General features: G+C 42.2%; 1 protein-coding gene and 1 long non-coding RNA gene across 3 annotated transcripts in view; one reads left to right on the top strand and one right to left on the bottom strand.

Moving 5' to 3' along the window:
* Positions 1-3,507: 3,507 nt before the first annotated feature.
* LOC142740894 (uncharacterized) lies at positions 3,508-22,201 on the top strand. The gene is made up of 3 exons (XR_012880911.1): positions 3,508-3,590; positions 21,757-21,902; positions 21,981-22,201. It is a non-coding gene; the product is annotated as an uncharacterized LOC142740894 (long non-coding RNA).
* The window catches only part of CNGA3 (cyclic nucleotide gated channel subunit alpha 3), a 78,567-nt gene continuing 64,547 nt past the window's right edge, over positions 12,814-26,833 (bottom strand). For both annotated transcript variants that reach the window (XM_075850318.1, XM_075850317.1), the window contains 3 exons: positions 21,869-21,976; positions 21,666-21,772; positions 12,814-15,100 (listed from right to left, as the gene is read on the bottom strand). In XM_075850318.1, the coding sequence (XP_075706433.1) occupies positions 13,668-15,100; positions 21,666-21,772; positions 21,869-21,976 (1,648 nt within the window). In that variant the 3' untranslated portion in view covers positions 12,814-13,667. The remainder of the gene's footprint in view (positions 15,101-21,665; positions 21,773-21,868; positions 21,977-26,833) is intronic.

Raw genomic sequence — 26,833 nt, 5'->3', positions numbered from 1 at the left:
TGGCACCTCAAGGCAGTTTCATTCCACCGAGAAGCTACACACCACTTCCTAAAGTCAGAACAGTACTCCTCAACAGGTCTCTTACCCTGACGTAAGGTTACCAGCTGACTCTCGGCAAAGGCAATCTTGTCAGTCTCATCATAGATGAGTCAGAGAGCCGAAAAGAAAAGGTCAACAGAAGAGAGTTCAGGGGCGTCAGGGGCCAAGGAGAAGGCCCATTCCTGGGGGCCGCCCTGGAACCGGGACATAATTATACCCACTCGCTGGCTCTCAGAACCTGAGGAGTGGGGCCTTAAACGGAAATAGAGCCTACAACTTTCCCTAAAGGAGATAAAAGTCTTCCGGTCCCCTGAGAACCGGCCAGGCAACTTGAGGTGGGGTACAAGAGGTGGTGTGGAGGGCACTACCTGGGTAGCATCACGCTGGTTGCACCTCTGAGCCAGGTCTTGGACCTGTAGGGAGAGACCCTGCATTTGCTGAGCCAGGGCCTCAAGGGGGTCCATAGTGTGTCAGGGACCAGAGTAGAAAAGGTATATGGGCCTGTGATTATGTAATGTCAGGATAGAGAGACAGGTGAGCCCTAATCTACCCGCCACTCAGTACCTGCCTACTTGCACAGCCCGTCCTAGGCGACGGCGTACAACTGGGCGTCGGTCCCTATGCTCAATATGTGCACGACAGACAAAACAAGACAAGGGTACACAGATTGACAATGCTCTGGCCAGGGATTCCGCTCCTAAAGGAGTCCATGACATCACTGTCCATATATATGGACAGCGACATTAGGAGATTTAAGATGCTGGAAACCCTGATTCTGCTCCTAAAGGAAACCATGACATCACTGTCCATATATATTTGGACGGTGATGTCAGGAGCTTTAAGATGCCGGAATCCCTAGCCAGAGCATTGACAATGCTCTGGCCCGGGGATTCCACTCATGAAGGAGACCATGGCATCACTATCCATATATATGGTAATGCTCTGGCTGGGGATTCCAGCTTTAAGATCCTGGATTCCCCAGCCAGAGCATCAACAACGCTCTAGCCGGGGATTCCTTTCCTGAAGGAGTCCATGAAATCAATGTCCATATATACGGACAGAGACGTTAGGAGCAATAAAATGCCGGAATCCCCAGCCAGAGCATTAACAACGCTGTGGGCGGGGATTCCTCTCCTGATGGAGTCCATTACATCACTGTCTATATACATAGACAGCGATGTCAGGAGCTTTTAGATGCCAGAATCCCCAGACAGAGCAACTCAAATCTCTGGCCGGGGATTACGGTCCAGGAGAAGTCCTTGACGTCACTGTCCATATATGAACAGTGACGCCAGGAGCTTTAAGATGCCAAAATCCCTAGCCAGAGCATTGGCAACCGTCCGGTCTAGGATTCCGCTCCTGATATCACTGTCATTATGAAGAGTGACATAAGGAGCTTAAAGATGCTGGAATCCCCAGCCAGAGCGTTGCAACGCTCTGGCCAGGGATTCCGCTCCTAAAAGAGTCCATGACATCACTGTCCATATATATGGACAGCGACATCAGAAGCTTTAAGATGCTGGAAACCCTGGCCAGAGCATCGACAACGCTCTGGCCAGGGATTCCACTCCTAAAGGAGTTTGTGGCATCACTATCCATATATATGGCAACGCTCTAGCTGGGGATTCCGCTCCGGGAGGAGTCCCTGACGTCAATGTCCATATATGGTCAGTGACATCAAAAGCTTTAAGATGATGGAATCCCCAGCCAGAGCATCGACAATGCATCAGCCGGGAGTTCCGCTCCTGAAGAAGGCTATGACATCACTGTCCATATATATGGACAGTGACATTAGGAGCATTAAGATGCCAGAATCCCCAGCCAGAGCATCAACAATGCTCTGGTTGGGGTTTCCCCTCCTGAAGGAGTCCATGACATTACTGTCCATATGTATAAACAGTGAGGTCAGGAGCTCTAAGGTGACGGAATCCCCAGCCACAGCGTCGACAACGCTCTGGCCGGGGATTCCGCTCCTGAGGGAGTCCATGACATCACTGTCCATATATATATATGGACAGTGATATCCGGAGCTTTAAGATGCCAGCGTCCCCTGCCGGAGCGTTGACAACACTCTAGCCGTGGATTTCTCTCTGGGAGGAGTCCCTAACGTCACTGTCCATAGGATGACGGTTGGTAATGCTCTGGCCTGGGATTCTGCTCCATATTTGGACAGTGATGTCAGGAGTTGTAAAATTCTGAAATCCCCCACCAGAGCGTCCACAATGCTCTGGCTGAGGATACTGCTCCATTAGGAGATCCTGACGTCACTTTCAACATATGGACATTGACGTCTGGAGCTTTTAGATGCTGGAATACCCAGTCAGAGGGTCGGCCGGGGATTCCACTGCTGCAGACGACTTTGACGTCACTGTTAATATATGGACAGTGCTGAGAGGAGAGTTAAGATGCTGAAATCCCCTTCTAGAGCGTCGACAATGCTCCGGACGGGTATTTCGTTCCAGGAGGAGCTCCTGACGTCACTGTCCATATATAGACAACAATGTCAGGGGCTTTAAACTATGGAGTTCCTGGCCAGAGATGTATTTATTTAAGGGAGTATGTCAGTGGTCTTTGTTTAGGGGGGAGTGTGGTCTGCGGTCTATTTTTCTGGGGGTAGGCTCGTCTTGGATCTGTATTTAGGGGTAGTCTGGTCTGAGGTCTGTATTAAGAAGTAGTCTGGTCTAGGGTCTGTATTTAGGGATAGTCTGATCTGAAGTTTGTATTATAGGGATAGTCTGATTCGGGAACTGTATTTAGGAGTAGTATTGTCTGGGGTCTGTATTTATGGGTAGTCTTGTCTGCAATTTGAATTAGGAGGATAGTCTTGTCTGGAGTCTACATTTAGGGGAGTCTGGTTTGGGGTCTTTATTTAGGGGGAGTCTGGTCTGCGGTCTGTTTTTCTGAAGATAGTCTGGCCTGAGTTCTGTATTAAGAGGATAGTCTGTCAGTTTTCATATATTTTGTATGTCCATGTCAAAGTGTTATTCTACCTAATTGATAAAAAAAAAAGTGCAGGCTCCTCCTTCTGCGCTGGAGGCTGTGTATAATGGACATTCAGGGAAGCTCAGCTTAACATATTTTTGTTTGATTCTTCTGGAAGTATCAAAATATGATGATCGGAGCCGACCTGTAAACAACACAAAGCATGAAAAATCACCCCCAGATACATTGTGATGTCACATTGGGGTCCATTAGAATTGTGTGAAACAAAACGGCTGTGTTGCCTGCAACAACCAATAAGATTTCATGTTTCATATTTTCAGTGCAGTGCTGGACATGAAAGCTGTACTGTGTGATTGGTTGCTGTGGTTAAGCCCACACCCTTTTTGCCAGCACTAGGCCCAGTATGTTATAATAATAACAACCATATTAAGGATGATGATGATAATGATGATGATAATAATAAAATATACATTTTTACTGCTGTAACAGGAGTATCCCTATATAGGCAAGTGCAAGAGAAAACGTTGGGGCGTCATGGCAACTAATTAGCTCTTATTTTTTCGCAGCCTCTTGGAAATTGAAAGCAGCAACCTGATTGGTTTCTGCAGGTAACATGTCCACTTTTCCATTGCACTACTTCGACAAAAAGTATGCGTTGTCCATAGCAACTAACAACAGTGTTGGATTCATATTGGTTGCTATGGGTAACACCACTGTTTGTCTGCACTATTTGTCATACACACTGTATAATATATTATATAATTAATCTATGTGCTGATCATACAGATTCTATAATATATGACTGTGGTATTATTACATATTAATAACATACAGTCCGTTATTTAACGAGGGAATTAATTCACTAATTGAATAAAGGGCTGTATGTTGTTAATATGTAATAAACCCCTTTAAAGACCTTAGTGGGGCACTATAGAGCAGCAATGCTCCCTACTATATTATATATATATGTTCTACTACTGTGTCATGCTACAAGTAATGAAATGGAAGTGATAAATAAGGCTCTGTTTACGTCTGCAATGGCACATGGCATGACTTGTAATGGGGTCCATTAGGTTCCATTGTGGTGTCTATAATTTTCCCCTTAATAAATTTGGCGCATTTCATACTGACCTAGTTCAGTTTAAACCTGGCGTATGAAATGCCATTCTTAATAAATCCCCCCTATTAATTCAGAAGATGATGATAGAGTTACCTGTATTCTGCCCTTGGTCTTTGTCTTCATCTTCTGATCTGAGTAGTGAGCTCCGGCTTATACATGATAGTATTATTATAATGGAATCTAGTGATGTCATAATGTTTACTCAGATACAGTGCAGTACATAACATCACAGGATGACATGGTAGAATTATAATGATGTCATCTTATGATGTCACGTGTACTGAGCTTCAGGCCACCATTTTGTTGGCAGGCCCAACAATAAATAATATGACGTCAATGGCCCACATTTACTAATAATGGTGTATTTTACACCAGGCAAAAGGGAGGGGATAGTTGTCGAGATTTGCACCAAATGTACTAAATGGGGCATGGGACTTAAAAAAATTTGTTGCATTTTGAACCCTCCTGACAAAAAAAAAATAATTCTTACAAAATATATACATGTAACCCCCTAACAGTCACGTTAAATTGGGGGCAAAAACGTCTCAAAAGTGTCACTTTTTTTTTTGTAGATATTTTATTTATGTCTTAAAAAAATATTGTTGGCATTTAATTCTGGTTCTTTTAGAGCAGTGGTTCCCAAAGTTTCTGAGGCCGGGACCCACTTTTGGCCGAGACTTTTGTTTTGGACCCCCTCACTACCGTACTTAGCCCGATTTTGTGTGACGTATGTCAACATCATTCGTGGTTTGATGCCGGTACTTAGTTACATTACAAAAATAAGTCCCTGCAACATCGAAAGCAATGATAATTGTATGGGGGATGGGGCGGGCTCAAGGTATCCTGCTGCTGTGCGCTGCTGTGGTCAGACTATGGTTGCTAATGGTGGGTAATGTGACCCGACCCATCCCTCAGTGGACAACAGAGGCGTAGCTAGGGGTTTAGCACACGGGGGGTCAAACACATCTGAGTGGGCCCAAACCCAGTAGGCCACCCACACCGTATAATGACCCCTTAATGCCCTTATACCTGCCCCACACAGAATAATGTTTCTATAGATGCCCCCACACAGTATAATGCCCCCATAGCTGTCACCACACAGTATAATGTCCCTATAGTGCCGCCCCACACAGTATAATGCCCTCATAGCTGCCCCTACACAGTATAATGACCCCTTAGTGTCCCCACACAGTATAATGCTCCTATAGCTGCCCACACAGCATAATACCCCATAGCTGCCACCACACAGTATAATGCCTCTAAAGTGCCTCCCTACACAGTATATTGCCCATAAAGTTGCCCCCATAGACTATAATGCCCCCATAGCTGCCCACACAGTTTAATGCCCATAGCTTCCCCCACCCCTTAGTGCCCCCACACAGTATAATTACCCCATAGCTGCCCCCACAGGATAATGTCTCTATAACTGCACCCACACAGTAAAATACCCCTATAGCTGCCCCCACAGAATAATGTCCCTATAACTGCCCCCACACAGTATAATGCCCCTATAGCTGCACCACACACAGTTTAATGCCCCATAGCTTCCCCCACACAGGATAAGGCCCCTATAGTTGCCCTCCCCACAGTATAATGTCCCCATAGCTTCCCCCTCAAAGTATGTGCACACACAAAATAAAAAATGTCTGAAAATACGGAACTGTTTTCAAGGGAAAACACCTCCTGATTATCAGATGTTTTTTTTTATCATACTCACATCTTTCGCTGCGTTTTTTTACATCCATTTTTGGAGCTGTTTTTCTATAGAGTGTATGAAAAACCGCTCCAAAAACAGCTGAAGAAGTGACATGCACTTCTTTTTTGTGGCCGTTTTTTTTATGCGGCCGCGTAAAAACCGGCCCATCGGAACAGAACACCGTTTTTCCCATTGAAATCAATGGGCAGATGTTTGGAGGCGTTCTGTTACCGATTCTTCAGCCGTTTTTCGGCACGTTTACGGCCCCAAAAACGGTTGAAAACACTGCTTGTGAACATACCCTAACAGTAAAATGCCCTACAGCTGCCCTGACACAGTACAATGGCCCCATAGCTGCTACCACATAGCCCCAATAGTGCCTAATAAAACTTTAAAAAAACATATTTACCTATGCTCCTGGCTCTCCGCTCACAGCATAGTGAATGCTGGAGCAAGGAGCCATTATCTCTTTGCTCCAGCATTGAATTCAACTGTATATGCGTCCTGAGGAAACCGGGACATCAGTGAGTGGCTCGTGATCTCCCGGAGGTCTTCACTCGACCACCCAGATGGTCGTGATCCAGTTTGGAAAACAATGTTTTAGAGCATAATAACCCCTTATTGATGTTGCTGATTTTGGCCTTAAAGACCACTAAATTTATCCCCCCCCCCCCCCGTGTTCAGTTGAATTTTACTGGTGCTTGCGCTAGCCCTTTAAGAAATAGCACGAGCACGCGCGCACCCTATGGGACATACAGGGAGAGGAAGCAGAGAGAAGAGGCATATTCCTGTGGTCGCGGCTGCCAGTAAGAGGGGGATGCCGGTGGTCCGCGGCCACAGGCATTACAGTACTTGCCCCCTCCTCTTAGGTCTAGAGCGTAGGAGGAGCTTCTTGATGATTGTTGGGTCGTCAATATTCTCTTCAGGTTCCCAATCTTCTCCTCAGGTTGCAGTGGATTTACTTGTATGATTATTATACGAGAATTCAGCCCACAGAAGGAGATGTACCCAGTTGTCATTTTGAACTGATACAAAATGGCGGAGATCGTTTTTGAGCACTTGATTAATTGGCTCAACTTGGCCATTGGATTGTGAATGGCAGGCAGAAGAGAAGTCCAGTTTTATGTCCAGAAGTTTACATAGAGCTCTCCAGAATTTGGATGTGAACTGGACACCACAATAAGAGACAATGTGGATAGGCATTCCATGCAGACGAAAGACATTCTGAATGAAGAGGCTTGCCAGACGAGGAGCTGAGGGAAGACCAGACAGAGGAATGAAATGTGCCATCTTGGAAAAACAATTCACAACGACCCAGACAATGGTGCAGCCACCAGAGGGAGGAAGATCTGTAATAAAAATCCATAACACTATGCTACCAGGGACTATCAAGAACCAGCAAAGGTTGGAGTAGACCCACAGGCTTGGAATGAGTAGTTTTGTTTTGGGAACAGGTGGAGACAAAGTCCTGGACATCCTCTCACACGAGTGGAACAGAGCGTCTGCTTTGACGTTTTTGTCCACTGGAGAAAAATGAAGTTGAAAATCAAACCTGGCAAAGAAATGCGACCATCTGGCTTGACGTGGATTTAAACGTTGTGCCAACTGTAAGTAGGTAAGATTCTTGTGATCTGTGCAGATGAAAACTGGATGTGCAGAACCTTCAAATAGATGTCTCCACTCTTCTAGGGCTAACTTGATGGCTAGGAGTTCACGATCACCAATGGAATAATTATTTTCCGCTGCCGAGAAGAGTTTAGAGAAAAAGCCACAGGAGACAGTTTTTCCCTTAGGGTATGTGCACACGGTAGCAGGCTTTTACGTCTGAAAGGACAGACTGTTTTCAGGAGAAAACAGCTGCCTCGTTTCAGACGTAAATGCTCCTCCTCGCATTTTGCGAGGCTTCTCTGACAGCCGTAAATTTTGAGCTGTGCTTCATTGAGTTCAATGAAGAATGGCTCAAATTACGTCTTAAAGAAGTGTCCTGCACTTCTTTTGACGAGGCTGTATTTTTACGCATCGTCGTTTGACAGCTGTCAAACGACGACGCGTAAATGACAGGTTGTCTGCACAGTACGTCGGCAAACCCATTCAAATGAATGGGCAGATGTTTGCCGACGTATTGTAGCCCTATTTTCAGGCGTAAAACGAGGCATAATGCGCTTCGTTTACGCCTGAAAATAGGTCGTGTGAACCCAGCCTTAGAGTTTTTCTGGAAGAGGAGTTCTCCAGCACCTATGTAAGAGGCTTCAACCTCCAATGAAAACTGACGGGAAACATCAGGATGGTGTAGAACGGAGGCAGAAGTGAAGGACTTTTTAAGCTCTGAGAATGCAGCTTCAGGAGGCCAACTTGTAGCATTTGCTCCCTCTTTGGTGAGGGCAGAAATGGGAGGGGTAAGCAAAGAAAAATTAGATATAAATTGTCGGTAAAAGTGTGCAAAACCCAGAAACCTCGGTATAGCACAAAGACCTTGAGGAGAAGGACATTCAAGAATGGACTTTACTTTCTCTGGATCCATCTGGAGTCAATGATCGGTGACAATATAGCCCAGGAAGGGCAAAGAATTATTTTCAAATATGCATTTCTCCAATTTAGCATAGAGGTTGTTCCCCCTTAACCGTGACAGGAATTGGCGAACATGCTTCCAGTTAGTCATCAGATCAGGTAAGTAGATCAAGATGTCGTCCAGATAAACCACCACCATACAACATATCCCAGAATATATCATTCACGAATTCCTAGAACACAGCTGGAGCATACGCAAACCGAAGGGCATCACAAGATATTCATAGTGGCCGTCTCGTGTGTCGAATGCAGTTTTCCACTCGTCACCCTTGCGGATACGAATCAAGTTATAAGCCCCACCAAGGTCCAGCTTAGAGAAAATCTTGGCTCTAGGAATACGGTCCAAGAGCTCAGAGATAAGTGGTAAGGGATACTTATTTTTGACTGTGATCTTATTCAGACCACAGTGGCAAGTGGGCTTATACAATTTGATCAAAATGTTTACTAAGAACATCATGTTCGTACATTTTATTTTGCTGAGCCGCAATAGATCAAGTATAACAAGTGGATGTGTGGTCCAGGTTTCTTTTCTCCCTTGTGGATGTAACAAGCAATGTATTGTACTTCGGTGGCTTAAAAAGGCTCTGTAACCACATTATAAGTGCCCTATCTCCTACATAGTCTGATCGGCGCTGTAATGTAGATAACAAAAGTGGTTTTTATTTTGAAAAACTATCAATTTTTAGCAAGTTATGAACAATTTTAGACTTATGCTAATTAGTTTCTTAATAGACAACTGGGCGTTTTTAAACTTTTTACCAACTGGGCGTTGTACAGAGGAGTGTATGACGCTGACCAATCAGCGTCATACACTTCTCATTGTTCCAGCCCAGCTTGTTTCACTGCACATACTGCGTGATCTCACTGTGAATGACAGCACAGCGTGATCTCGCAAGATCACGCTGTGCTGTCACTTACTCACACATTAACTTTAACGAAGTGTATTGAGACTGAATAGACATTGCCTCCAGCCAGGATGCGATGTCTATTCACACTCCCTACACTTCGGTAAAGTTTCTGACACAGCACAGAGTGATCTCGCTGTGAATGACAGCACAGTATGATCTCGCGAGATCACGCTGTGTGTGTAGTGAAAGAAGCTGGGCTGGAATGATGAGAAGTGTATGACGCTGATTGGTCAGCGTCATACACTTCTCTTTACAACGCCCAGTTGGTAAAAAGTAAAAAAACGCCCAGTTGTCTATTAAGAAACGAATTTGCATAAATCTAAAATTGTTCATAACTTGCTCAAAATTTATTGTTTTTCAAAATAAAAAACACTGTTGTTATCTACATTACAGTGCCGATCAGATTATGTAGGAGACAGGGCACTTATAATCTGGTGACAGAGCCTTTTTAACTAGTGCTCTATACAGACCACAAATAAGCCCTCTCTCAGTTGAAATGGTCCGGCTGCAGAAGTCTGCAGTTAAGCTTAGCAAGGATATGGGATGGCTTAAAAAACCAATTGTTCAACCCTGGATTCCTTTCTCTCTGACTACACTTCTGGTGTGTATTTCGCTGGTTCTACTTCTTCTCCACTTTCCACACCCCAAGGTTCAGTGTTTGATCCCCTACTGGTTTCCCTTTTTACAAAGTTCAGCTTATTTAGTTTCCAGTATTATCTTTATACTTATGACACCAACCAATTACATTTTATCATGCTGTCCTAAAAACATCAGTGAGCAGCTGTTTCTGGTCTCTTCCTATTTTCACTTTCAAATTTCTCACCAAAATCAGATGTTTCCCTCTCAGTATGTAATACTACAATCCTTCCTATTTTTCATGCCAGGTATATGTGCTTTCTTTTTTACATTTAAGGTTGCTGTTTGACCACTGACAACACCTTTAATCTGAAAGCTGCTCCCATGAACCCTGGGAAATAGCTGCAAGGGAAATATAGTATTACATGGTGACCGTTTAGATGTTAGCATGTCTCCACTCTGACTCATTGAGGGGGAACCCCCTCTGACATCCACATGATGTCATAAGGAATATGGACAGGGGTTGTCCATTACCAAATTCTAAAATAATCTCTACCTACCTCACCACTGGTATAAAAAAAAAAAACAACGATTCAATTCTTGCCTTGAATGTAGCTCATTCCTAACTGGTTTTCCATTAAAGAAACCATCTCTGATTCAATCTATCATGAATTCAGCAGTAAGGTTGATATTTGTGTCTAATGGTCATACTTACCCCTCTGCCCTTTGTCAGTTATTACACCAATTACTTGTCTCTTCTAGAACTCAAAGTCCTCTTACTAGTTTATAAAGCTATCCACCATGCTGCACCTTCCTACATTTTCAACCTCATCTGTGTTTAATAATGGACTCTCAGTCCCATCTCCAGGACTTCTACCATGCTTCACCCATCCTATGTAAATCATTGCCTTGTGCCTTTAGATTTGTTCCTAACATTCACAGTTTAAGTATCCTTTCCAAACTTGTCACATACTTTTATCAGATGCCAAGCCCATGGTCCATATTTTCATTATTATTATTTATTTTTCAAACTGTTTTTCATTTTTAGGACCAACAAGGAAAGGAGACATTGCAATGTAAAAGGAATATTACAAATAAGATCATCATTACATAGATCCAGTGTAATGGGCTAAGGGGAAGTGGAGAGTGGAATGGCAGGAGTGTGAAACCATGAACAATCACTCATTACGCATACAGACATAAATGTATAGTTACCAGTATACAGTAACCAAAGTCTGGTACAATGGCATTGAAGCTCAATTAGTAAACATGAGGGACCCATCAACGTCTGAATTGTGGACAATAATTACACTGGTGCAGAGCCCAAGAGAATCTGATTCTGGAACCAAACTGTGTACTGGAAGCTATCACATATTGCCTGTTTAACATTTGATGGCAAAAAAGCAATAAAAGGGACCCAAGTATAAAAAAAAGTGTATGCGTTGTTTTTTTGTGGAGGGTAGTCTCTGTCCAATCTATCTTTAAAAAAAAAAAGAGTTTTTCCCAACAATTTCAAAAAGAGGGGGGCTCCCTTTATAACCAAGTTTGTAGTATGGCATAATTGGCTGAGGCAGCTATGATGTGTAACAGTCCTTTACACCCTGGAGTGCAATTATATAAATACTCTAAATGTTTTAATTATTTACATTTTCTAAAGCACTGTGGAATATGGTGATGCTATATAAATAAAGATTATCATCATTACTACTTTTATATAGACACCAAACATTTTATTTCAGCACCTTGTGTCATCTAAATAGTGGCCTATTAAATTAAAAGAAGTATGGTGGTATTAAATTCATTGTGGAACATTTCTTAGTCTAGTAGTTATTTTTCTAGTGACGGTTAAAATATAGAATAGGCAACACCTCTATTCTTGTATGGGTTTTATAAATAGCCCTCATTGTCTCTTTAAAATGAAAATGAACACAAATTAACATATTTAGTAACACAAAAAAAACTAGAAAAAAGTCACATATATTCAGTAACAATTTATTTCTAAACAGCATTTTCTTAAACAATCCTATTACAGAGTGAATATTAGTACTAGATATAGTTTAAATTCTAAACTGGCTTACGGCAATATGAATTGCAACCTGAGAGCAAATCATTTCTACAAAATACGGTACATTAACGTTTCTTTACCAGAGGCATTTTAATAATGATAATAATGATGTGAGTATAATCTCATCATGTGTTCAAAGCCCTTTTAATATCTGAATATTGTTACAAACGAATATACATAAATATACATATGTTTTTGTATAGGAAAGGACATGAGATAAATCCATCTTCATTATATGTCACCTACTTCATTACCACATTCATTTACCATCAGGTGCAGCATGTTCTACATAATAGAAAAACATTCAATGAACTACAGTATCATTATTATATATTACCCCAGGCCAAAATTGTCAAACTGAAGGCTGACGTGACTGAGTGTTTCTGGCTGGATTTCCAAATGTTTCATAAATTTATGGATATAAGTATATGTTCCAAAGAGAAAAAATGTTTTGGAGGATTCCTCCAGCTCACCTTATCGCATATGGGTACTTGCGCGCGGGTCCTCGTGTCAGCACACATATGGAGTACAAGAGAAGACAAAGAAATGGATCCAGCGCTGTGTCCTTGGAGTCTTTTAAAATAGGAAACTATTTCCAAGTTTTATTATATAATGAAAAATAAAAACAATAGCATTGCAGGTAGATATTCTCAAATGAATGGTGGATTTATGGCAGTGTGAGCGGTGCCTACGCGTTTCTGACGCATACAGCGTCCTTAGTCATGGCTTCTGAGAAAGCCATGACTAAGGACGCTGTATGCGTCAGAAACGCGTAGGCACCGCTCACACTGCCATAAATCCACCATTCATTTGAGAATATCTACCTGCAATGCTATTGTTTTTATTTTTCATTATATAATAAACCTTGGAAATAGTTTCCTATTTTAAAAGACTCCAAGGACACAGCGCTGGATCCATTTCTTTGTCTTCTCTTATATGTTCCAAAGATTTGCTTTTAGCAGTCACTTAGGCTTTGTTCACATTTGCATTAGGTGTTATCTGTAAGGTTCCCCTGCTTTTAGTGGAAAAGCGTAACATGATGCAGTATTCCATCCAGTTAAAAAAAACAAACATGTGTTCCTGACACTCATTAGAAGTCAATGGGGAAAAATCATATCCATCATAGATCCTGTAACGCCAGACATAATGACGCCAGTGTGAACTGATCATTTGGGCATCATTTTGCAGTGACAATATATCAATATTTGGGATCAATCATGTTCAGGTCAGATTATTTATTTTTTTCCTGGTCTTTGGTTGAAATTTTAGCGTCTGAATCTGATGGTACTGTATAATGACAACACTGAGCACTAAACACAAATCTATGCATCTACAAGGTGCCTTAATACCCATCTCATCTTTAATGGCATCCTTCAAAATGTTTGTGTGTATTGTTGGATAAAATTGGCAAAAATAGGCAATAAAAAGTTCCTGGATTATTATCATATGAATGTACCAAGAGCAATATCCATTTATTATTATTATTTTTTTTTATAAAAGTAGTTGTATCTGTGACTATTCTATCCTAAAACAAATACCAGTGGAGCAGTACTGATAAACCTGTGTACTGTGTTATTATCTAAAGAAGTCTAAAAGCTCTTGAATACAAAAATATCTCATTGAAGAAAATATATAAAAAATGTATTACCCTGTAATGACTAAGCTTGCCAAAATAAGAAAATCTATGCAGTAAAAATAGAAAGAATGTATAAAACAATGTTCATTTGACAATAAAAATCTCAGTGCATGAGTTTATTTATCATTGTCATTGTCCTCGGCTTTAACATTGTCTGTTTCTGGTGCACTGTCTGGTCCTTGAGACAAGTTGTCATTGCCTAAATTCTTTTCTTGTATACTCTTCTCAACTTTTGTGATTCTTTGTTTAAGTTTTAGTTGTGTGGAGTTGTAGTCGGCTAGTAATCTGGCAAATCTTGTCTGTAAACTGTCAAAAGCAGTTTCTAGCTTCTCCACTTTTTCTTCTGTATCTTTTGGATCTGACCCAGCCTTTGCGGCCTCCTCATCAATTAGTCCGTCTTTCATTAGAATTTGTCTACCTTTTTCTTCAAGCGCTGATTTTGCCTCTGGGTACTCTGTGAGAGCCTCCATTAAATCATCCTTGGATAAACAGAACAAGTCAGAATAACCAATACTTCGAATGTTAGCTGTCCTCCTGTTCCCTGACTTGCTACCTTTGATGTTTAATATGCTGATTTCACCAAAGTAACTTCCATCACTGAGGACCACAAACTGTGTCACACCATCATCTGCCACCACTGCAAGCTTACCTTCTTTAATAATATACATTTCCCGTCCTATATCACCTTTTCGACAAATATAGTCACCAGGGCTAAATACTTGAGGCCTTAGCTTCAGCACTAATTCCACTAGTAATCCAGCTTCACAGTCTTGAAAGATTCGAACCTTCTTCAAAGTGTCCAAATGGACATTAATTGCAATCTCTGCTTTCAGTTTGTCTGGTAAGTTTTTTAGGACTTCTTTTTCATCCATTGTTTTCTTGTTTGTCCAGAGATAGTCAAACCATTTTATTACCCTGGCCTCCAGATCTTTTGAGACATTACGAAATTGCATATATTGCTTTATGGAGTCAATCTTGGACTGAAAATCTGCTCTTGATGCATTCATATTTGAGATCATAGATCCCACATTACCAACAATGGTGGCAAAGATGAGAACACCAATTAAGAAGTCAAACACCACAAAGAGGAACTCTATATCCTTGACTGGAGGAGGTGTCTCCCCAATAGTGGTAAGAGTGAGGGTTGACCAGTAAAGACTGTAAATATATTTCCGTGCAAGGCGACCATATTCTGGATGAGAAATATTAGGATAGACCCATGTGTCATTTCCAAAGCCAATGGCTTTGGAAATTGCAAAGTAAATGCATGCATTCCAGTGTATGATAATCAAAATATAAAGAACAAGGTTTCCAATGCGGAAAATATTAGGGTAATTGGTTCTAGTTTCAGTGCGATCAAAGAACTCAAACATTCTAGCAAACCTTAATAGGCGGTTGAAACGTAGTTCTGGATAGTTAAAACCCACTTTGAAGGAGATCAAATCTGTTGGCAAGAGTGATAACATGTCAAGTTTAAACTGCAAAGTCTTTGTGTAATATTCCTTTAACTTCTTGGCTTCTCTCACTAGCAAGCCTTGCTCAAGAAAACCTGAAAAATATAAGTTTTTATTAAAATATAAGTTTTTATTAATACTTCATGTTCTAAATTTTATGTACTTAAAGTTCTATTAACTACTGTATAGCAAATAAAGGGGCCAATTTGTAACATTATACAATATGAATGAGATTTCAGCCTGTCAATCCATTAACCCCTTATTAACCAACCTATTTTAGGTCTTAATGACCATTTTTCCATCGTTGCATTCAAAGAGCTAGAACGTTTTTATTTTTCAGTCGACACAGCTGTATAAGGACTTGTTTTTTGTGGGACAAGTTGTATTTTCTAATCGTTCCATATTGGGGTACATATCATTTATTGATTAGCTGTTATTAACTTTTGGGGGGGGGTAATAGAAAAAAACACAGAAATGTTGCCATACTTTTTTGTGTCTAAAATTGACACCGTTTACCCTGTGGTATAAATAACATAATAACTTTATTCATCATGTCGTCACGGTCGTGGAGATACCAAATTTATATTGTTTTATTGTTCCTCTAATATAGCTGTAAGAGGGATGCCAATTAGCGTCTATGAAAGGCACTGATTGGCAGGGCAGAATGACTTGTAGTTTTTATTCAGGGGCGTAGCTAGGGGGGGCAGGCGGGCCATGTGCCCCGGGCGCAACTAAGAGGGAATTTGAGGGGGCACAGGGCCCCACCAATCATGACAGCGGTAGGCAGTTTCTCTGAGGGGGTGGCGGCGCCACTGAAATCACCCGCCGCCACCCCCTTCTGCAAAATAGACGATGAATGGCCGGGTACCGCGCCGCTAGCATCTATGAAAGGTGCTGATTGGCAGGGCAGAATGGCTTGCCGTGTCAATCAGCACCTTCCATCGATGCAATAATTAGAGGTGCATTGTATGACGCCATCCCCAGGAAACCTGCTCAGAAGAGAGTAGGTTTATACTGCCACGGGACGGCGTGGGAACCGGATTATGGTGAGTATGTAAAGTTTATTTATTTTTTATCCTAAAAAAATAAGTGACATTATCTACAGGGGGGGGGGTCTTTCTACAGAGGTCGGCTCAATCTACAGGGGGTGGCTATATACAGGGGTGGGCTATATGTGGAGTACTAAACGGGGAGCTATATGTGAGGCATTATATACAGGGATGGGCTATATACAGGGGTGGGCTATATGTGGAGCACTATTGGGGGAGCTATATGTAAGGCACTATATAAAGGGGTGGGCTATATGTGGAGCACTATATACAGGAGCGGGCTATATACAGGGGTGGGCTATATGTGGAGCACTATAGGGGGAGCTATATGTGAGGCACTATACACAGGGATGGGCTATATGTGGAGCACTATTCATAGTGGGAGATATATGCAGGGCACTATCTACAGGGGCATGCTATATGTTGGACACTTTATACAGGGGTGGGCTATATCTACACGGAGGCTATATACAGGGGTGGGCTATATATGGAGCACTATTGGGGGAGCTATATGTGAGGCACTATATACAGGGGGGTATATGTAGAGCAATATTCATAGGAGGAGATATATGTAGGGCACTATTTACAGGGGTGGGCTATATGTTGTACACTATATACAGGGGGGTATATGTGGGGCACTATATACAGGGGGGCTACATGTGGGGCACTATTTTCAGAGGGGGCTATATGTTGGGCACTATATACAGGGGGGCTATATGTGGGGCACTATTTAAATGGGTGGCTATATGTGGGCACTATCTACAGGGGTGGCTATATGTGGGACACTATCTACAGGGGGCTGTATGTGGGGCACTATCTACAGGGGGCTCTATGGGGGGAACTTTCTACGGGGGCACGGTGTGTGTGTGTGTGTGTGTGTGTGTGTGTGTGTGTGTGTGTGACACAGTTTATGGTGCTATTATAATTAGAGGTGCAGTGTATGGCGCTATTATAATCAGGGACACAGTGTGCAGTGCTATTATAATTAGAGGTACAGTGTATGGTGCTATTATATTTAGGGGCACAGTGTCTGGCACCATGAGAACTTTATCTTTGTTTATAGGTGCAGAAATGTTTGAAAAGTGAGAAGCTGAAGACATCTAAGTTGTAAACTACAGAAATGGGCCGTGGCCGGAAAAAGTTATCACAGCGGTCTGGACCGGATGGATAAGAAAAGACAAAAAGAACAACTACAATCTGAGATCATCACCTGTGAGTCACTTAACGTAAATGTTTATTCTGCCTCTAATCAGCACAGTAGTCACCGTACGATCTGTAGCGAGTTGATAGGTAGTATGTTTTTTTTTCCTGAAACAGCATCTCCCAGCATATCCTTACCATTGATTTACCCTTGCTGGGAGCTGTATACAATTTAGTACAAACCTATATGGCAGGGGTTACAATAATTGAGCTGTATTTGTGCTAGTGTATTGTATTTATGTACTGAACTTGGTTCTGGTGCTGTATATATGTATGGAGCTTTATTCTGGTACTATATATATATGTACTGATCTTGGTTCTGGAACTGTATATATGTACTGAATATTGTTCTTGTGCTGTATATATGTAATGAGCTTGGTTCTGGTGTTGCATATATGTAATGAGATTGGTTCTGGTGTTGTATATAGAACTATATTGCTTGCAAAATGTACAAATGGTTTTATGCACGAGTTACATTAAAAACAATAACGTGGGAAAAAAATGCCACCTCATTGATTGGTAGAGAAAACAAATATGGCGAGTTGGAAGAAGATGTCGGGAATGAGGTTGGGGGGGGGGGCGCCAAACTGAATCTTTGCTCCGGGTGCTGGAGAACCTAGCTACACCCCTGTTTTATTGGTACCAGTTTGGGGTCATTACAGATGTGGTGGTATCAAATATATGTAGCTTTTTTTTTTCCATAAAAGGCATATTGTAAGCGGAAAAAATAGTTTTGTTCTTTTTTTTTTCTTGGGATTTTTATTTATTTATTAACTTTGTTAAACTATTAGCTTTTTTTTTTTAGTCCCACTAGGGGACTTTACTGTATGATATTTTGATAATAGAGTGCAATATTCATGTATTGCAGTGTATTATCCCTGTCAGTGTAAAACTGTATTAGGCCATGCCTGTTAGGCCCCCGGCTGCCATAGAAAACATCGGCATTCCGCGATCGGGATAAGAGAGGGAGACCCCCCTCTAAAACCACTTAGATGCCTCGGTCACTATTTTGATCCTGTCCGCTAGAGCAGGTGCCCGACTGCCTTTAGACCGCCTGACACCCACTCTAGCTGGCACGGTACAAGCATGCCGGGCCTATGTCACAGCGTCGCCTTTTCACGGCACTGTGGCATAAGTACCCTTAATGGCCGCTGTTTAAACACTTATTGGCGGTTATGAAGGGGTTAAGGACGTCTCAGTACATTACAAAGCTCTAATACATATATTGTGACTGTAATGTAATGAGCTGTGCATCTTTGTCTCCATCACATAACCAGGACAGATCTTTATTCACTAGAAGTGAACAATGATGGTTCTCATTGAATAACTACATAAGGAATCTGTATAGAAAGTATATTAGAAAAATGTATACAATACAAAGTATAATATTAATTTGCTGAAACCACTATACTCCTTTATTCCATGCAAAGTTTCCGATTCCTTTCTGAGAAGTGACATTCCGTTCTGTGTAGGGAACATGTTTTCTGAATATTTTGTTTTAAGACATCTTTAGTAGACAAACGTAAACATTATGTACACCTTTGCAGAACTTTTTTTTTTTTTTGAATACTCATTTTTATTAACGTTTTCGACAAATAAACATACATAATTATATAATATAAGAGGAGTAACATAATCCCCTATCAAATTAAAATGTCAGAGTATTCAGTAACAATCTAAAAAACCTCAACTGTCCCCCGCCCTACTCACCTCCAACCCCCCCACCCATGTCACCACCTGTAAAGTATAATCATGTATCATACCAAGGAAATAGGTGTTCGCCCATGTAGTAGCTCCAAAGAATACCATGTTGTATACTTAAAGCCAGAGGCGTAGCTAGGTTCTCCAGCACCCAGGGCAAAGATTCAGTTTGGCGCCCCCCCCACCTCTTTCCCGACATCTCCTTCCCCCTCGCCGTGTTTGTTTTCTCTACCAATCAATGACGTGTCATTTCTTTTCCACATTTATTTTTATGTAACTCTAGCATAAAAACATTTGTACATTTTACAAGCAATACACACACACACACACACACACACACAAACACACACGCATTAAATAAAATAACAAACAATTCAAACTCACCTTAATCCCGCTCCCACGCCGGCCGGCAGCAATGGAGACCTGCTCTCTTCTGCGCAGGTCTCCTGGGGGTATAACCAAGCATCTATGAAAGGCGCTGATTGGCTGGGCAGGATGACTTTCCCTGTCAGTCAGTTAGCACCTTTCATCGACAGAAGCTTCACTGGTACAAAAGGTACCAGTCGCTTCACTGGTACAAAAGCGATGAATAGCCGGGCACGGAACGTACCCGGCCATTCATTGCTTCTAATTGTACCTGTGTCCTATAGACACAGGTACAATTATAGTGCAGGAGGAGGTGGCGCTGGCGCCCCACTCTAAGTTGCGCCCGGGGGGAACATGCCCCGCCTGCCCCCCTAGCTACGCCCCTGCTTAAACGTATAACTGCGGATTGAGTATTAATAAAGGATAGCCAAGATGAAAAGAATAGTTTTGTCAGTGTTTCCTTCTGTAATGCCGCATTAAACCAATCCATGCAAAATAAGTGTTCCACCTTTGATAAAAACCAATGCAAAGGGTACTGCGTCTGCATTTGCCCAATATTGAAGTATACTCTTGCGAGTCGCACATGCCCAAATATTCAAGATAGATTTTGAAAGGCTATTTTTGTCAGATTCTGACAAAATACTGAAGATAGCTCATTCAGGAGTCATTTCAAAAGAGATTTGAAATTGTTGAGAAAGATGAGTTTTGACCATGATATTTTAGTTTGCGGACATTCCCAAAAATTGAGAAAAATTTCAGAATTAGGAAATTTGCATCTAGCACAAGAGTACACTTCAAGTGGAGACACAGACCTTTATTTTAATGATTATGTTGTGAACAAAACATTTACAATTGGTTTTGATGAAAAGTTTTGTACCGTTTGTTTTCTGAATCTTATATGTCTTACAATCCTATACCAGCTGCTGGATGCCTTAGGGCTTGTCCACACATAACGGAATTGCGGCAGAAAATTTCTGCCGCAATTCCGCAAAAACTAGCAGGATTTCCGCTGCGGAAAAACCGCACCATTTCCTGCGTTTTTACTGTAGAAATTGGTGCAGATTTTACTGCGTTTTATTCAATGTTGTGAGATGGTGACATGTCCTCTGAAAAACGCAGCAATTCAGTCCACTTTCCGCAGCAGGAATTGACATGCGAAAAATACGCATCGAAGGTCAATTTCTGATCAGAAATTTTACGCGGTGTGTGGATAAGATTTGTTTAATCTCACCCACTTTGCTGCTACTGTATTCTGCTGTGTATTTTCCATCCGCAATTCCGCTACGTGTGGACAAGGCCTTACAGTGCTCTGCCCGACAGAAACGCTTATTGTCGGCTTATCTCTAGCCTCTCTCTGTACTCTCCTGAACGCTATTCTAAGCTGAGATCTTCTTTATTGAAAAAATGTTAGTTTGAAACCCCATGTACACAACCGTAAAAATCATCCTTAATTAAGGACGCATTCACTTCTATTCATCACAGACACCTTCACATTTATTTACGGGAAGGTGTCCCGGCCGTAGAAGTGTACCGCAAAAGATAGGACATTTCCTATATTTTGCTTTTTATGGTCCGTACTCCCATACGTTGTATTAGAGCAGGGGCCGAAAATGCGGGTGGCTGCCCGCAGGCCGTCAGCGGGCCGGCGTCGTGGCCCATGAGTACCGGCACGTACGTGTGCATGAGGCCTAAAACAGCATTGAGGATAGCAGAAAGAGAAAGGATAGAGAAGAGCTGACATTCAGCTGGTCTGTCAGACAGAGCACTGAACGGCATCCAGCAGCTTGTATGGAATTGTAATACATACAGGTTCCAGAAAAAAAAAAGTGCAATTTTTTTGAATAAAACCAATGGTAAAAATGTTTTATTTTTAAAAAAAATACATACAAGGCTCGCAAGTGTGAGGACATACAGCAGGAGACATCTTGGCTTCCTGAGTAGGGGCTAATAATAACTGCACGCAACCTACATTTCCAGGTCTGAATGGGGTTGTGCATTATGGATTGTAACACAGATCATATACACAGTATTCTATAAATATTTTTGACTGGTTATCTATGGTGTCCAGCTGATTTGATGTAATATAATATAATAAGGAGTACAATAGAGCAAACAGAGTTATAGACGTCAAAAAGTTGTAAGAGGTTCAGAAAACTAAGGAAGAATTTGGGCCATTTGTTCCTCTGGCTCGATTGTAGTCACCATCCCACTAAGAATGTGTTTAATCCATGACCCCCTCAAAACTTTTGGTTAAATAGTCTTAATTTCTAGCAACCAAAGTAATTTAATTGTAAAAAATATTAAAATTGAATATTATATGGGTGTGATGATTTGAATAATTTACCTGTCCTGAATCTTACTATTATGTCCATGATGTATACTGCATCCGCACTGTAATCCAGGATCATCCACAGGACAATGTTTTTTTTCTGCAGTTCATCAAAACAGGCTCTTCAAAAACAGAAAAAACAGCCAAATATCAGTCAGTGCTGACAGGATATCCAAGTGAACGTTATCAATAAGAGAGAAGACATCTGCTATCTTTACCTGCACACTAGAAAGCACCAGTTATACAGCACAGGTATGGAGATGATTGATAACCATCTGTAGTAGAAGTTGCTGGCTGGATCAACTACAAACACTACTTTTTTCTTTCTAGAATTAAAGAACACTTGTATTAAGAATACATCAGAGAAGAATATTCCACAATATTCCAAGATGTGACTGCATCAATTAAACCATCTCACCCATACCTACCTGTCAATGCAGACATATTTTCTTTGTTATAATATGTTCACCAATAGAAAATGGACATATTTTCTTTGTTATAATATGTTCACCAATAGAAAATGGACAAATTTCAGGATTGTGATCTGTTGTTTTTATTGTACCTTTAGGAATGATGTTCTATAATTGCTATGATATAATTTCCTTTACCTATATACTAAGAAATATTCTTATTAATAATAAGAAGCTTTTATAGCTTTTTTATGTATCATCAAGTTATCATTAAATGATTTCAAACACATACAGTATAGTAATTCATGTATATCAACCAGTCTAGCAAAAAAGGAAAAGGTACAGTAGTTTTACTTTTCAACCTCCACTTGACACTGGGAATCTAATAGTACCCTGGAAAACACCACTATTTGTATTTGTACTGTAGAATGTTAAATCTGTTCAATTTAACTCCTGTATTAGATTTCTATAGTGCCTTAGGAAATTATACACCCCTTTGGTATTTTTCCTGTTTTATTACATTACAACCTGAAATTCAAATCGATTTTAAATTAGATTTTATGTAATAGACCTAACAAAATAATCCAAATTGTTACAGTGGAATGTTTTTTTTTTTACCTTGTTTAAAAACAAAAACACCTGAAAAGTTGTTTCGTGCATATGTATTCAATCCCTTTGTTATGAAACCCCATATATAAGGTCTGATCAAACCAACTAACTTCAGGAGACACATAATTAGTAGAATAAGGTCCCTCTGTGTGCAAAGTGTTACATGATCTGTCACATGATGTCAGTATAAATATATCCGTTGTGGAAGGCCCTGATTCTGCAACCCCTCTAAGCAAGAACCATGAAGACCAAAGAGCTCTCCAAACAGGTCAGAGACAAAGTTCTGGAGAGGAATAGATCAGGGTTAAGTTATAAAAAAATATCCCAAACTTTGAACATCTCACGGAGCACCATTAAATCCATTATTAAAAAAAAAAATTCAAGGATATGGCACAACTACACATCTGACAAGGGAAGACCCCCCACGAAAACTCGGACTGGGCAAGGACAGCATTAATCAGAGATTATAAAAAACACCAACGATAACACTGAAGGAGCTCCAAAGATCCACAGCTGAGTTGGAAGTACAGTATCTGTCCACAGTACCACTATAAGCCATACATTTTACAGAGTGGGGCTTTATGGAAAAATGGCCAGAATAAAATCATTGCTTAAAGAAAACACATTTTGAGTTGACCAAACAGCATGTGGCAGGCTACCACAACGCTATGTGTGGCTCACACCCAGCACTTCCCATCACCCCAATAACACCATTCCCACAGTGAAGCATGATGGTGGCAGCATCATGGTGTGGGGGGGATACTTTTCATCGACAGGCACTGGAAAACTGGATTGAAGGAAAGATGGATGGCAGAAAATACAGGGCAATGCTTGAGAAAAACCTGTTTCAGTCTGTTGGACATTTGAGACTGGGGTGGAGGTTCACCATCTAACAGGACAATAACCCTGAACATACTGCTAAAGCTACTGTACACTGGAGTGGTTTAAGGGGAAACCGTTAAATGTCTTAGTCAAATCCCTGATCTCAATCCTATTGAGAATCTGTGGCATGATTTCGAAGACTGCTGTACACCAACACAACCCATCTAACTTGATGGAGTTGGAGCAGTTTTTCCTGGAAGAATTGGCAAAAATCCCAGTGTCTAGATGATGTAAACCAATAAAGACATATCCCAAGAGACTTACATCTGTAATTGCAACAAAGGTGGCTCCACAAAGTATTGACTTTCAGGGGGTGAATACTTCTGCACATTAAAGTTCTATTTTTTATTTTAATTATTGTTTGTGTGACAGTAAAAAATATTTTGCACCTTAAAAGTGATAGGCAAGTTGTGTAAATCAACTGGTACAAACTCCCAGAAATCCATTTTAATTCAAGGTTGTAATGCAACAAAACAGAAAAAACACGAGATGTGTGTGGGGGGAAGGGTGGGTGTGAGTACTTTCACAAGACACTGTAAATGCAAAGACACTGTAAATGCAAAGCAGATAATAAACCAAACTTGACCATACTTTGGCCTACATGGTTTACATCAAGTGATCTAATCCAAAGAGTATGGAAATCTCTAGTACAATATGTAGAAATGTGAGCAGAAAATTGAATACTTCACTCTGCAGAGATTTCCATGGAGAAAATTTTAAGCATCGAAGGGATTTTCCGAGTTATTTAAAAAAACAAAAAACAAACAAAGTGATTCTCATATTGCACTGTTTAAGATGTGACCATTACATGTAAAGTACCAAATTTTTACAGATTTCACTTACCACGTCTTTCGCCATTTGTTTACATCCTTAGGCCTCATGCACACGACCATAGCCATGTGCACAGCCGTGATTTTCGGGTTGGCCGGCTGCGGACTCATTATTTTCAATGAGCCCAGACCGCAGAAGACGGCCGTAATAAGGCATGTCCGTTCTTTCTGCGGTGCGGGCTCCCGGGCCATGCATGGACCGTAAAAACTACAGTCGTGTGCATGGCCCCATAGAAACGAATGGGGCCGCAATTCTCCCATGGATTTTCCGGGGAATTGCGGCCGCAAAAGCACGTTCGTGTGCATGGGGCCTTAGACTTCTCTTGTTGGGCGTTTCATAACATGCTCTACTGTAACTACATCTCCCATAAGTCTTTGCAGACTGCACATCGGGGTGTACTCCTCCCTCTGTCTTTTTCTCTGCTCTCTGAATAACTTCTAAGCAGTGGCGTAACTACCGCTATAGCAGCCGTAGCGGCTGCTACAGGGCCCGCGGCATGAGGGGGCCCGTGTCGCCCGCCGGCACGGGCCCCCACCTTGGCCGGAGGCTCCGCTAGCAGCCGCTATGGCTGCTACAGCGCGACGCCACTGAACACTACGGCAGAGCAGGGAGGTATCTCCCCGCTCTGCCATTAAACAAAAGACATGTATCCCCTATTCACAGGATATCCACAGGACAGGGGATACATGTGTGACTGCTGGCATTGATAGGGAGAACGGGGGACTGAAAGTCCCCTGAAGTTCTCCATCACAAATTTCGGACTTCCGGGGTCTGTGTCGGCAGCTCCGTAGAAATGAATGGAGCGCCGGTCGTGCTTGTGCGCATGCGTGACCAGCGCTCCTTTCATTTTTATTGAGCTGTGCAGACGCCGGAAGTCAGAGGTTAGTCATGGAGAACTTGGGGGACTTTCGGTCCCCCGTTCTCCTTATCGCTGCCAGCGATCACACATGTATCCCCTATCCTGTGGATATCCTGTAGAGAGGGGATACATGTCTTTTGTAGGACACACTGTAGGTCGCATTTTTTTGGGAGGGTGGACGCTGTATGGCGTTCCCTACAGGGGGGCTGTATGGCGTTCTCTACAGGGGGGGCTGTATGGCGTATACAGCCCCCTCTGTAGATAACGCCATACAGCCCCCCCTGTAGAGAACGCCATACAGCCCCCTGTAGATAACGCCATAAAGCCCCCCTGTAGATAACGCCATACAGCCCCCCTGTAGATAACGCCATACAGCCCCCTCTGTAGATAACGCCATACAGCCCCCCTGTAGAGAACGCCATACAGCCCCCTGTAGATAACACCATACAGCCCCCTCTGTAGATAGTGCCATACAGCCCCCTTGTAGATAACACCATACAGCCCCCCCTGTAGAGAACGCCATACAGCCCCCCTGTAGAGAACGCCATACAGCCCCCTTTGTAGATAACGCCATACAGCCCGCTGTAGATAACGCCATACAGCCCCCCTGTAGATAACGCCATACAGCCCCCCTGTAGATAACGCCATACAGCCCCCCTGTAGATAACACCATACAGCCCCCTGTAAATAATGCCATACAGCCCCCTTTGTAGATAACGCCATACAGCCCCCTCTGTAGAGAACGCCATACAGCCCCCCTGTAGAGAACACCATACAGCCCCCCTGTAGAGAACGCCATACAGCCCCCCTGTAGAGAACGCCATACAGCTCCCTTTGTAGATAACGCCATACAGCCCCCCTGTAGATAACACCATACAGCCCCCTGTAAATAACGCCATACAGCCCCCTTTGTAGATAACGCCATACAGCCCCCTCTGTAGAGAACGCCATACAGCCCCCCTGTAGAGAACGCCATACAGCCCCCCTGTAGAGAACGCCATACAGCCCCCCTGTAGATAACGCCATACAGCCCCCCTGTAGAGAACGCCATACAGCCCCCCTGTAGAGAACGCCATACAGCCCCCCTGTAGATAACGCCATACAGCCCCCCTGTAGATAACGCCATACATCCCCCTTTGTAGAGAACTCCATACAGCCCCCCTGTAGGTAACATCATACAGCCCCCCCTGTAGATATCTACAAAGGGGGATGTATGGCGTTATCTACAGAGGGGGCTGTATGGCGTTATCTACAAAGGGGGATGTATGGCGCTATCTACAGAGGGGTCTGTATAGCGTTATCTACAGGGAGGGCTGTATGGCGTTATCTACAAAGGGGGGTGTATGGCGCTATGTACAGGGGGGCTGTATGGCGTTATCTACAAAGGGGGATGTATGGCGTTATCTACAGGGGGCTGTATGGCGTTATCTACAGGGGGTCTGTATGGCGTTATCTACAGGGTGTCTGTATGGCGTTATCTACAGGGGGGCTGTATGGCGTTATCTACAGGGGGATGTATGGCGTTATCTACAGAAGGGTCTGTATGGCGTTATCTACAAGGGGGGGCTGTTAAAAAGGCACTATCTACAAGG

The sequence above is a fragment of the Rhinoderma darwinii genome, chromosome 2 (genome assembly GCF_050947455.1).
Source record: "Rhinoderma darwinii isolate aRhiDar2 chromosome 2, aRhiDar2.hap1, whole genome shotgun sequence".
NCBI classification, from domain to species: domain Eukaryota; kingdom Metazoa; phylum Chordata; class Amphibia; order Anura; family Rhinodermatidae; genus Rhinoderma; species Rhinoderma darwinii.
This window is presented reverse-complemented; position numbering and strand designations above follow the sequence as displayed.